The 12,636-nt window shown below is 41.3% G+C and overlaps 1 protein-coding gene across 1 annotated transcript; it reads right to left on the bottom strand.

Annotated features, from left to right (window-relative positions):
* Window positions 1–6,091: 6,091 nt before the first annotated feature.
* On the bottom strand, window positions 6,092–12,604 carry LOC146628574 (leukemia inhibitory factor receptor-like). The gene is made up of 11 exons (XM_085357054.1): window positions 12,541–12,604; window positions 9,803–9,948; window positions 9,561–9,711; window positions 9,211–9,474; window positions 8,975–9,101; window positions 7,826–7,962; window positions 7,599–7,744; window positions 7,356–7,509; window positions 6,817–6,930; window positions 6,631–6,716; window positions 6,092–6,178 (listed from the first exon to the last, which is right to left on the bottom strand). Exons 1-11 carry the CDS (start codon window positions 12,602–12,604, stop codon window positions 6,092–6,094), a joined length of 1,476 nt encoding a protein of 491 aa, XP_085213180.1.
* Window positions 12,605–12,636: the final 32 nt, after the last annotated feature.

The raw sequence follows: 12,636 nt of genomic DNA, 5'->3' as shown, positions 1-12,636 counted from the left end.
AGGATGTTTGTGGATGAGTGTCGAAGCAGGTGATCGAGGCAGTGAAAGGAATAAAGAAAGAAACCAAGGACAGGGGTGAGCAGCATAAAACCAAGAGGGGGAAAAGAGAGAAAAAAAAATGAGAAGAAAAAAAAAAAACAGAAACAAAACGTAAACATTCCAATTAAATCACTGACGGAGAGTGACGGTGTTAATTCTGCTATGAAATCACACTTTAAGATGCGATTTGATACTGGTAAGTTAAACAGATGTTAATGCAAGTTAGTGTGAGTGGATAGGGAAATGGTGTAGCTGATTCTTATCTGGTGTGAGGTTAATACAGCCACGGAGTGATGTTGGGGTCGCGGTGGAGCTGTCCGTCCGCGTACAGCCGGTCCACAGCGATGACAGCGCGGGAGCCCTTCTGGATGAAGCCGCGTCGGATTGGGAAGAGGACCCTGCGTCGTTCCAAGATCTCTTTGGGGAACTGGTCGTTCACACTGAAGTCCGTTCCTTTTAATTCCCTGCCGCGGCTTTTCACATGTTGCTTTTGTTTGAAGTGGCCGAATTTGGCCACGATAGGACGTGGCCTCCCGGCCGTAGCCCGAATGGGGCCGAGGCGATGTACCCAATCAAAGACGATGTTCTTCACAGTGTCCTCCGGCAGCTTCAGGTGGGTTTTGATGAAGCTTTTTACCGTGGTCTCCGCGTCCTCTCCAGCGGCTTCTGGAATACCAGAAAATACCAGATTATCACGCATGCTACGAGCTTGTAGATCGATAACTGTTTCTTTTATTTTTTTATTTTCGTTATTGAGCTGGGTAACATTATCTGTGAGACATTTCACCGACTCCCTTAGCGTGGCATTTTCAGCAGCAAGCGTTTCCACCTGCTGCTGGCTGTACTCCAGGGATTCTCGCAAGCATTTAAATTCTCGGTGAAGAATCTCCACCAAGGACAGCCTTGCGTCGAAACTGGACAATCACTTGTCGATTGACTCCAGTATGTCGGCAATATCTTTGCCGGCTGGCGATGTTGAGCCGGGGGAATCTGCCGGGCGTTGTCTTTTCGACGACGGCGTCTCAGGTTTGGCCGGGGAAGCTGCACACTGGGTCTTCTTCATCACGAGATCCTGAAAGCACTGATCAATATAATCTTGGAGAGTCTCTAAACTCTCCCCGTTGTTCTCCAGGGTGTTGGAGATTATTTACACAAATATTGTTAGTTATAAGACAGTTGATAAGTGTATTTGGTAATACTGAAGCTTAAATGAATTTGTTCAAATCTAAACTACCATTTGCTTTAATTTTCCGCCAAAATCTCCGGCGTCTGACGTCAGTTACAACATGAGTCGCTTACCTTGTCCGTCACTTACCTCTCCCTTCCGTCCTCTTACCTTGTCGCTCCTTTGTTTATTGTGCATAAATAGTGAATTGTCCTGACACAATATTGCGTTTCGCTTCTGTTATTACCATGGTACATTGACAAAAACATATACTTTTATTCACAGGATAAAACAGTTGCTTTGTATCACCAATTGTCCAGTGCGATTACAACATACAATATTATTGTCACTGCTACATTTCTGTTATGCTACCAGATATTATTTCCACTGCTAATTAATTACCGTTAAGCTCAAAGGTTATATTAATAAACGGTTAACGAATGTGTATTTATGACGACGATTTGTGAGACTGGTAAACTTACCTTTGTTCGTACGATGGTCTTTCGTTCTACATGGTGCATTTCAAGGTCCTGCACCTGTCCGTCGGTAAACTGTACCTGGGCTTGTTGCAGTGACCTGAAGTTACTAAACTTCACGAGTGTATGCACTCACTCCAAGAACCGTATGATTATAAATATGAGCGTGGTGAAAGTTGGGCAGCACGCTAACGTCTTTTGTCCACTCTGTGTGCTCGTAAGGGTCTAAACCTTTCACTCCTTTGATTTTTTCCTTGTATCTTTGTCTTTTCGTTGAGTCTGTCTTTGTACGGACCGGCATTGTTCTCCTTTTGTTTTGTACATTATTTTTTTGTGCGGCAAAGAAAAAACAAGAAGGTATTGGAACCGGAGAATGAACATTTTGCGGTGCCTCAAATGTTTGCATTTGATGCGGTACTTGGATTCAAAGGAGCTTGCCACTTCACAGACACTTCACATGCGCATGGCACAACATAGAAGAGCTACCTCCACAGGACAAGACTCAGCAGTCCATCTGCATCTTAAGGATAAAGGTCACTCTTTCGAGGATGCCAATGTTCACATTTTGGACAGAGAGGACATGGTTTGAAAGAGGAGTGAAAGAAGCCATCTATGTCCACTGTGAGCGACCATCTTTGAACAGAGGCGGGGGTTTACGACACCAACTCTCTGCCATCTATAATCCAGTTTTGAGATCCCTTCCCAGACACCTTAACGCCCACTCACATCCTGGGCCATCTGACCTCAGGAATTCGCATGATAAGGTGGGGCCAGGTTTCACAATGAACACACCAGAAACTCTGGCTGATTGGGACCCACACCCAGTTTCACACCTTGGCTCAGGCGATTAGAGGATCATCAGGGGGTCCTTTTGTCCCTCTGTGGGGGGATACTCCCACTAGGTTTATATCTGGGACTCTCCACCATTTGACCTTAGAACTGAAGAAGCTTCTCAGATGAGAGGTGAAACGTCTTCAAGTAACTTAAATGCTTTTCTTTGCAAGCTCCTTTGACTACGATGACCTGGATGACAGAACCTTCACAGGTACTTGGATTGTTTTGCCACGAGTTCCCGGCATGCAATGCCTGAAAATCACGTGATTGCTAAACAAGGGGGAGGGTGCATCTGGCCTCCTCGGCTGTAATTGGTCCAGCCCAGAGTCGATCATTTCCAATTGGCCAATCCAACACCTTTCATTATATATACCCTTCCTAAAATAAAAATAAAAATCCATCGGCCCATAAAAACAAAAAATCGCCAGCGACCCACCGGGCAAATGCCCGGTATGCCCGATGGCCAGTCCAGCTATGATAGCTGTGTAAATGCACTTTACACTCCTGGCATGCAACGTGTGACAGCTCATCATTAATGCAGAGCTGGCTCCCTCTAGTGTTCATTACTCATGCCAAAATCAACACCGCAGGTCACACAGTCTTCATGGTGCTTTACTGTTTCTCTGGAAACCAACAACCAAGTTTCTGGCAGTAACCAGACACAATCAAAGCATCACATAAAGCACTTTGGAAGCTTATTGTTTTACTGGTTTACAGCATTGAATCAAAGGTAAGTTCTTGGTTCTTATAAACACAGATCAAAGGAAAATATCTCTCATCAAATTTTTCACTAACATAGGCTAAACATTAATGATCAGTCAGTCGGTTCTAAGGTCACTCTGGTGTGCAATACTTGTTCAATTCAATTCAGTTTTATTTACTCAGCACCAAATCACAACAACAGTTGCCTCAATGCTCTTATTAATGTAAGGCAGACCCTATAATAATACAGAGAAAAGCCCAACAATCATATGACCCCCTATGAGTAAGCACTTTGGCGACAGTGGGAAGGAAAAACTCCCTTTCAACAGGAAGAAACTTCCGGCAGAACCAGGCTCAGGGAGGGTGGGCATCTGTTGCGACCAGGTGGGGTGAGAGAAGGAAGACAGGATAAGACATGCTGTGGAAGCTCCAACATGACCAGTTTAGTTTCTGTAGTGATGGCAGAGCCAGTCTGACACATGAACTGAAATCAGCTGATCATAGTGACAGTGCAAGAACCAATAAACAGGATCGATAGGCAGGCAGACTAGTGATTCCAAGGAATCGTTAGTACTGGATCCAATTCCCATCGCTACGGTTGACTGTAGTTTCCATGGAAAATTCTCTGTAAACACTTTCCATTTAGTTTCCGAGTAAGGGCACTAAAACCGTAAACACAGAAGATTCCTTTCAGAGTAAAAGCTGCATCGTTTAAATGTATTGGTTGCAATGGTAAGGCAAAGCTTTTACTGTGAAGGTGAACACTACCAGTTTCTGGTTTCTGTCACACTCTTCACAATTTCACAACTGCTCAAAGAGGAGTTATCAAGTGTTTTTTAGAGACCTGCTAGTAACCAAAGCACTACATCAGTTTCAAACGAACGACTTCCGGAGCCCATTTGAAGCCAGTCAGGAAACACACATTTTTACATGGCAACCAGTGGTCGCCAGATGATCTCTGACGAGTCTCTAGGGTTGGGCGACTGAGGTGTTAGAAAATAAGGTAACTTGAGGGATACGTTTTGTCATAGGAGCAGTAACCTTTCCTCTTTGTGTCCTAAAGAGAAGCAGGAATGACTGGCCAGTAGTCTGTGTAATGAACAGACCACAAAGGTACAACAGTGCCTTAGAGGAGTGGTTTTCAAATATGAAGGGATTCAAATCTCATAGAAAAAATAATATTTTGCCAAGTTTTTCCTTTTCTGTGTGGATAATACGTAGGGCTTGCATGATTTTTTTTTTAAAAAGAGAGGCCTCTGTCTGCAGAGATGCAGTTGAATAATAAAGTATGAATAGTTTGAGCAAGGGGGAAAATCATGTGAAACTATGGCTCATGTGAAACTGTGGGGATAGACAACATAGGAAGAGAGGCGCCAGAATGTGTCCATATGTATCTGCACTGTGACCGCTTTCTGACCTGGCCTTAAGCAGGAAACAGGGAAATAAACAGGGCAATGTGACATTTTTCATTTCTGAGAATAGCAGGAGGAATGTGGAGCCAGGATATATGTAGGTAAGAGACAAGACAGCTGCACATACCAACGGTCATAGGATAGTGTGTATGGATTCAGTGATATAGTCACATGTGGGGGTCAGGTCAAAGGTGTTCTAAATTTATTGTGGGCTTAGAGTATAAATGTAACAGACTGAAGGAGCGTCCTTCAGATCTGCAGGAGCACTGTGCACATCTCCCCATGCGCATGTGTAAATAAGGAGGAACATGGGAAGTGAAGTATTCTGTCTCGTGTCTTACCAGGTCAGAATCAAAGGATCGGGAGCAACAGCTGGTCGCAACAGTCTGTTTAACCACGTACAACCTTTTGATTTTGCACCTAAACAAATAAAAGAACGGGTGCTAATGTATACCTTTTACAGGTTTTGAACAAGTATGTGCCTCTTTGGTCCTCAGAAGGTACAAATCAATTCAGTTCAGAATCAGAAACCTTTATTGTCATTGAGCATCAGCTGTTAGAAGCAGCTCTTGGTAGCAGCATTTATAATACATAACAATAAAACCAATAAATAGGTAACAATAAAAACAAATTTAAAGAATACAAACTATCTAATCAATAAATTCAATTTTATTTATATGGAGCCAAATCAGAACAGCTGCCTCAAGGCCCAGTACATTGTAAGGTAAAGACCCTACAGTAATAAGAGAACCCCAACAATCAGACAACCCCCTTTGAGCAACAATGGAAATAAAAAACTCCCTTTTAACAGGAAGAAACCTCCAGCAGAACCAGGCTCAAGGAGAGGCAATCATCTGTCACAATCTGTTGGGGTGAGGATAGGAAGACAGCTCAAAGACATGCTGTAAAAGAGAGCCAGTGACTGGCTCATGTGACTGAAGCAAAACCCAGCCCTAACCCTAGCCGAAGACGATAATGAAGTTGATTAACTATGTTGTAGTTCAGGGGTGGGCAATTCCAGGCCCCGAGGGCCAGTGTCCTGCAGGTTTTAGATCTCACCTTGGGTCAACACACCTGAATCACATGATTAGTTTGTTACCAGGCCTCTGGAGAACTGCAGGAGCTAATTTAGCCATTTAAATCAGCTGTGTTGGTCCAAGGACACATCTAAAACCTGCAGGGACACCGGCCCTCGAGGCCTGGAGTTGCCCACCCCTGTTGTAGTTAATGATGTCTAAAGTTCCTGTGTAAAGTTTAAATGTGTTCACACATCTAGCAGCTATGCAGATGTCTTGGTAGTAATAAAATGTATGTGGACACACAGGAAATGGGACTGTGTGGTTACTCCTCTGTGGGTAAAGTGGGGCATGGCGGGGTTTCTGCAGAAGCCTATTGTAGTCATCTTTGGAAGATGGAGAGAAGGTACAACACATCAGGTCCTGGCTACCAACAGGCTCTAGTGGTCAGAAATTATCATGCAGTTCAGGAACATCCATGACCTCGCTGTAGTGACTCTGACCAAAGTGATGATGATCAAACACATGTTCATTCTGAAAAACAGAGAAAATGACCTCATGATAATGCAATATACAAGGAAACTAATAAAGAACTGAGTAGTACAGTTGTGTGGAGTATAGAGGTAGCATTAAGCAGCCAGACAGAAAGTAATTTATTGCACTCCTCGTTGCGTCCATAAACTGACCTGAAACACACAAGAAATATCAGCTAACAAAAGAAACAACAGTTCCCCGACAGATATCCTGATTCTCTTACAGATATGTCAATATGGGGTCACTAAAATTAATATTGAATCGGTGCGTGACGTTGCCTAAACAATGCTGGATTCTGTAGTTTGTGGTTCCCTCCCAAATCGGACCACAACTGACATGTTTAGCCGAATGCTCTCTTTGTGCTTGATGCTGTTGGGTGATAGAATGCATGAAAATAAATGCCAAACAAAGATTTGGAGACAAAAGAGGCAAATGTGCACTGCTTACCACACCCGGTGTCTGTAGCAGAGGATTGTGCAGATGGACAGAATAATAAAAACTGCTCCCAGGGCTATCAAGGTCAGCACTGTCAAGTAAGCTGGTGAAAATAATGAAACGCATCAAGTAAATCAAAGAAAATGATACAGTTGACAGTCTAATTAAAGAAAACAGTCTTCAAGATGAAAAAAGTAACCTACTCGATGGATTCAAAGTAACGGTGTTGGATGAAACTGCTGTTTGTGCGTTTATCATGAAGGTGTACGAACTGATGTTCAGGTTCTTTTCAATCAGGCTGGTAGCTCCAAGAGCGACTGTATCAAGACAGAGTGACCACCAATATTAAAACATAAACACATCTTTATGATCTTCAGGCAACCAGCTAATCTTTCTGTGTAGAGAAACAAAATCAGGAGTCAAACCTTGCAGATTAAATATTTTTCTTCTAGAAATGTTCATAATCAATCAAATATAGATTGCTGTGTTTTTATGACTCCAGTGGGACCATGATTTACAAAATGAGCACCACATTTACTTCAGTAAGAGACTTTAATCAATCAACTGAGACCAAAAGCTCATCAGGTAAATGTTTACTGAAGTCACATCAGTTGAGAAGCAGCAACTTTTTCTTACTTTCATATGACCTGACTTTACTCAGACTGTATAAAAGATTTGACTCATCTGTATCTCATCATACAGTTTTATTTAAAACCCTATGATTTTTAAAGAAAATACTTACCATCACCCTTCGTGCAGATTTTGACACTTTTGCTCCAGTCACCCCATTTCCAGAAATGCTGTGCTGTTCCACATCGGACCCTCACAACATAGTCCCAGTGTGGTATCAAGTCCTTGATGACTGCAGCTGTGAGGCCAACTCCAATGTTTTCAGTCTACAAGGACAAAAATTATGTTAGCTGACTTCAGTGAAGACTTTTACTTTGAAAAGCCAATACCTTAGCCTCCTTTTTAATCTACTCACTTTGGTATTAGAGTTTCCATCACTGACATCTACTTGGCATGTGATGTTGAGATTACTGTACTTCTGCACAGTCCAGCTCCATTTCAGACTGATGTTTCTGGGGTTCACAGTTGAAGCTGCCACTTTGTCTGGAGCAACCATGTGCACTAAAACAAGAGATCACAACAATCAGCTGATCTTAAAGATTAAAAATAATCATTTTAACCAAATTTTATTCAAAGCTTTACCTCTTTTGGTCAGGTCCGCGTTGTCATGGATCTCGAGCTTTCCCAGCCGATTAGTTGCTGTTAAGGTCCAGTTCCTCTCAGCTGCATCCAGCTTTACTTTTTGCGAGCATTTACCTGAACGTCCATTGATGCATGAGCTAAAATGTAAAAAATATACACCGCTATTACTAAATATTTACAACTAAATAAATACAGAGGCTAGCAGGACTGCACATTCACTAGGAAGCAAAGTAAGAGTACATTTTAAATTTGTCATTGACTGAACTCCTTATTGCTTAATCAATAATGTTTGGTGCTTTAAAGTTTAGTCTATAGATCCCAAAATGTTTTTGCTTTGATGGTCTTTTAAATCAGAGCATTTCTCTCAACTGCTTGAAACTACTTTTATAAATATTCAGGTTTTTGGGTTTTTTAAGAACTCTGGTGACGAGGTGTAATGTGTGCAGTTTTCACTGCAAATCATATAAAGTGAAATTAAAGAAGAATAGCCCTGAAAACAACTCCACTGTGATTTCATCAAGGACGTTCTCTTTGTAAACTCACTTTGACTTTTGACCTATATGGCATTACATACTGTGAGAAGCATAACTACTGTTTATCCCATAATTAATCAATTTGTTTTTTGGACTATGTTTATTCTGGGCACTTTATTTTAGTTTTCAAATAATGTGTTAACCATCTCTGCGTGTGTGTGTGGCTTATACTTGGATATGCATGGAATTTACAAAGGAGAGTGGGGCACTTTAAAAGGGAATGTTTTGACAAGGCCTGATATGTTGTAGATTTTCACTCTAACTAAAAGTAGTAAACAGGGCAGCCTGTCTGTCTGTGATAGCACTGGAGTCTGCATGCTCTCGCAGTAGAGCACTTTGCTTTCTGACTATTATTTTTTCAGGTTTTTTTCCCCCAATAAATCATCCTGCAACTGAAGTTGTATAGCAAGTGCTCATTTTTGTAACTTCTGACTACAGATCATCGAGATCATCTAAAAGTACTGTTCATCAACTTTTTGTTCTTCTGAATCTGAAACGGTCTGCAGTGGTTTTTAACAAGGTGTCCAGTGAGGTGTCTTATTTTAAGATTCACACCCTCAGATGCTTCCATACAGGAGACTGTAGATATATTAGGGGTGGTTGGGTCTTATTATACCTTCCTTGGAGCTGATATGTTCTTTCCATTGCAGGATGTTCGTTTGCTGCCCTTCCTACGTTCCAAAAACAATCGATTGATTCCAGATCCCGGGTTTCACACTTAAGATCACTGTCATCAGGAGGATCTAAGTTTGTGGCAAATACCAGGAAAAACAGAAGCACATTTAAAAGAGAACCATTTATTTACAAGATCAATTTGAGAAACCACAATCTCAAATGCTACATCATACTTACAGCTGGCGTGAAAACTGGCTCCGTTGATGTTTCCTTTGGTTGTGTCACATATTACATCACTATAGTTTTCTGATTCTTGGTCCAGGTGAACAGTCAGGGAGTGCACATGTTCACTGATCTTTGTAGTTGTTACATTAGTGCCTTTGTAGTCATATAGAAACATTGTTTTAATACTTTCCCCATCTGGCACCATGCAGCAGAATGTGGCTGTGCTGCCCACCTCCAATATTTGGTCTCTTGGGAGAACCAGTATTTCACCCTGGTCTGAAGAAGCACAGTGATAAGAATAAACGAGACTGTAAAGTGTTTAAGAATCAAAAAAGATCAAATGATTTGAACTTAATATTAACCAGGTAGCGTCTTCTGCATCCATGGGCTTGATTGGTTGTTGTATTGGGACCTGAGCCGGACTGAATGGCGAGCACACTGCGATGGTAAATGGGAAGTCCATTTCCAGGAATGAGTAGATCCTATCTGTGCAGGTGCCACAACAACTTCACCCTACAACATTATCATAAACACATTAGAGGAACAGCTTTTTGTTTGGAGGCTACAGAAGTGAGGATTATAGTTACCCATAATAATCTCTTACATTGTGTTCAGGTTTGTCTGCAATGAGAAGCTGCAGCTCGTACACGAGCCCATCTCGTATCACAGAGCAAGAAGGGTCATCTTCCCACTTTAACAGGAAACTGTCGTAGTCAAGAGTCACATTCTGAGGTCCACAACGCAAAACACCTAAAGAAAGTGACCACAGGACATTTTATGGTTAAAGTGACCTGAACAATTCTTCACAGTCATCGTTGGGCTATTTGAACAGCAGTCAGTGAGGACACAGCCAGTGGTGCCAATAGTGTCGTCACTGCCCGGGCATCAAATACTGATGTTTTATTAAAGACTGTCATATCTATCTGTGCTGGTGGATGAATGAACCTACTATAGCAATCCACTTCTTAGAGCTGATGTCATTAGACATTTTCAGGTTCAAACACTACTTCAGTTCTCGAATTCAAACAATGAGCCACCAACAAAAAATTGGATATCGTATTTGAAGTGCATGTTGTGTTAGCCAGTGTTGAGCATCAAGCTATGAGGCAGAAAATTGTGGTGATCCCGTCATGTGCAATGTCCTGTAATGTAGTTATACCCATCAACTCCCATGGTAAAATATCCAACTTTAGAGCAGAAATAAACATGTTCACAACCTGATACAAAAGAGTTTTGGCCTCTGTAAACCCCTGTAATAAACAAAATAAAATCAGTTTACATTTGAGAAAAAAATACATTGTTAAAGTTTACAAAGCAGGCACTGGTGTACAAAGTTATCACAGCATGTCCAAAGGTCAAAACTGGAATGAGATGTATCATTGAAAAATAGAGGAGAGAGAGACACTGCAGCACAAGTCTGCCAGAGGCAGGAGGTAAAAGATTTCAAAGACTCAGAGAAAGACCAAGAAAAGCTTCTCTTCTGCAGAGAGGCCTTCAAGCCAGACATAAGTATGCTAAGGACACGTGGAGAAAATTACGCATAATAGAAGTATGTCCATTAGTAGATACGACAAAATGAGATCTCTTTGGCTAAATTCAATTCAATTATATTCAGTTTTATTTATACAACGCCAAATCACAACAACAGTTGCCTCAAGGTGCTTTATATTGTAAGGTAGACCCTACAATAGTACATACAGAGAAAAACCCAGACTGTTTGGGGTGAGAGAAGGAAGACAGGATAAAGACATGCTGTGGAAGAGAGCCAGAGATTAATAACAAGTCTGATTCAATGCAGAGAGGTCTGTTAATACATATTGAGTAAGCAAGGTGACTGAAGAAGAAATATGCAATGTATCATGGGAATCCCCCAGCAGCCTTCGTCTATTGCAGCATAACTAAGGGAGGACAGGGTCACCTGGTCCAGCCCTAACTATATGCTTTAGCAAAAAGGAAAGTTTTAAGCCTGATCTTAAAAGTAGAGATAGTGTCTGTCTCCTGAATCCAAATTGAAAGCTGGTTCCACAGAAGAGGAGCCTGAAAACTGAAGGCTCTGCCTCCCATTCTACTTTTAAATACTCTAGGAACAACAAGCCTGCAGTGTGAGAGCGAAGGGCCTGATTATTTAAGACCTTGTCTGTGAGGAGCAGGATTTTGAATTCAATTCTGGATTTAACAGGGAGCCAAAAAGGGGAAGCCAATACAGGAGAAATATGCTCCCTCTTTCTAGTCCCTGTCAGTACTCTTGCTGCAGCATTTTGAATTAGCTGAAGGCTTTTCAGGGAGTTTTTAGGACTTCCTGTTAATAATGAATTACAGTAGTCCAGCCTGGAAGTAATAAATGCATGAACTAGTTTTTCAGCATCACTCTGAGACAGGATATTTCTCATTTTAGAGATGTTGCGCAAAAGAAATGCTGCTTATGTTTGGAGAAAGAAGAAGGAGGTTACAGCTCGAGAACACTGTCCTTCTCATACAGAAAAGACTCCCATGAAGATATCTAAAGATTAAAAGCAAAAAAGCAAAGAAGAAAAATCCATCAAGCAAGTCTTGATGCAAGCTTACTCTTCCAGGTAAGGAAATCCCAAAAAGTTGATTTTGTTTATCTGGATTGAAGCCCGAAGAAGTCACTTGGATGAGTAATGAAATATTTCTCCCACTGAAACGATACATCCAGATGAACAGGATCAACTTTTTGGGAATCCCACTGTAAAGTTGTGAGGTGAACTGAAGATGTGACCATTTGTGTCCACAATAGTAATAATAATAATAATAATAATATCCTAGAATTTTGCTCAAAAAAGCTGAAGCAGACTTCATGGGGCCTGTTAGTAAAATTAGCCACACAGCATTTTATATTTTTTGTCAGATATTTGAGTTACAAAAAAACCCCAAACCCACCAACAAGAGGTCCACAATTATCGAAGCTAAAGACCAACAGATAGCTCGCAATGAGGTCTGTGCCCATCTGCTAGTCAAAACGATGTTGAAAATGCAAACTTTAAACCTTTATAAAACATTTAAATGGGTTGGTTATAAAAAACGAATTATCAATTAAAAAATCACCCCCTGTGCAGTTGTTACAAAGGGGAAATTACAGACACTACTTATGCCTTGATTCTGCATCTCAGTGGCTAATGCTTCCTGAAAACTCTGGTGAGTGCAAAGTCAACATAACCTGGAGCTCCACTGCATGTCTTTGGCTTTTAGCATACATAGTAAAGATTATTTGTGCAAACTCAGGTGTATACACAACTAAGAGCTGAAATCTGAAATCTTCTTTACTAAAAATATCCAATCCTTTTCATACCTGAAGACTATTACAGAGGACGACATACTTACCCTCTCCTTGTCCATCTTGCGTGCTTTGTCTGAAGAGTGAAAACAGTAGCAACCATGTGATCATGATCTTCTTCCTTTGAGGCAATGAGCATCAGC

Source organism: Diplotaxodon limnothrissa, linkage group LG7 (assembly GCF_057381915.1).
Source record: "Diplotaxodon limnothrissa isolate DT_005_m linkage group LG7, D_limnothrissa_male_GT1.1, whole genome shotgun sequence".
NCBI lineage: Eukaryota > Metazoa > Chordata > Actinopteri > Cichliformes > Cichlidae > Diplotaxodon > Diplotaxodon limnothrissa.
This window is presented reverse-complemented; position numbering and strand designations above follow the sequence as displayed.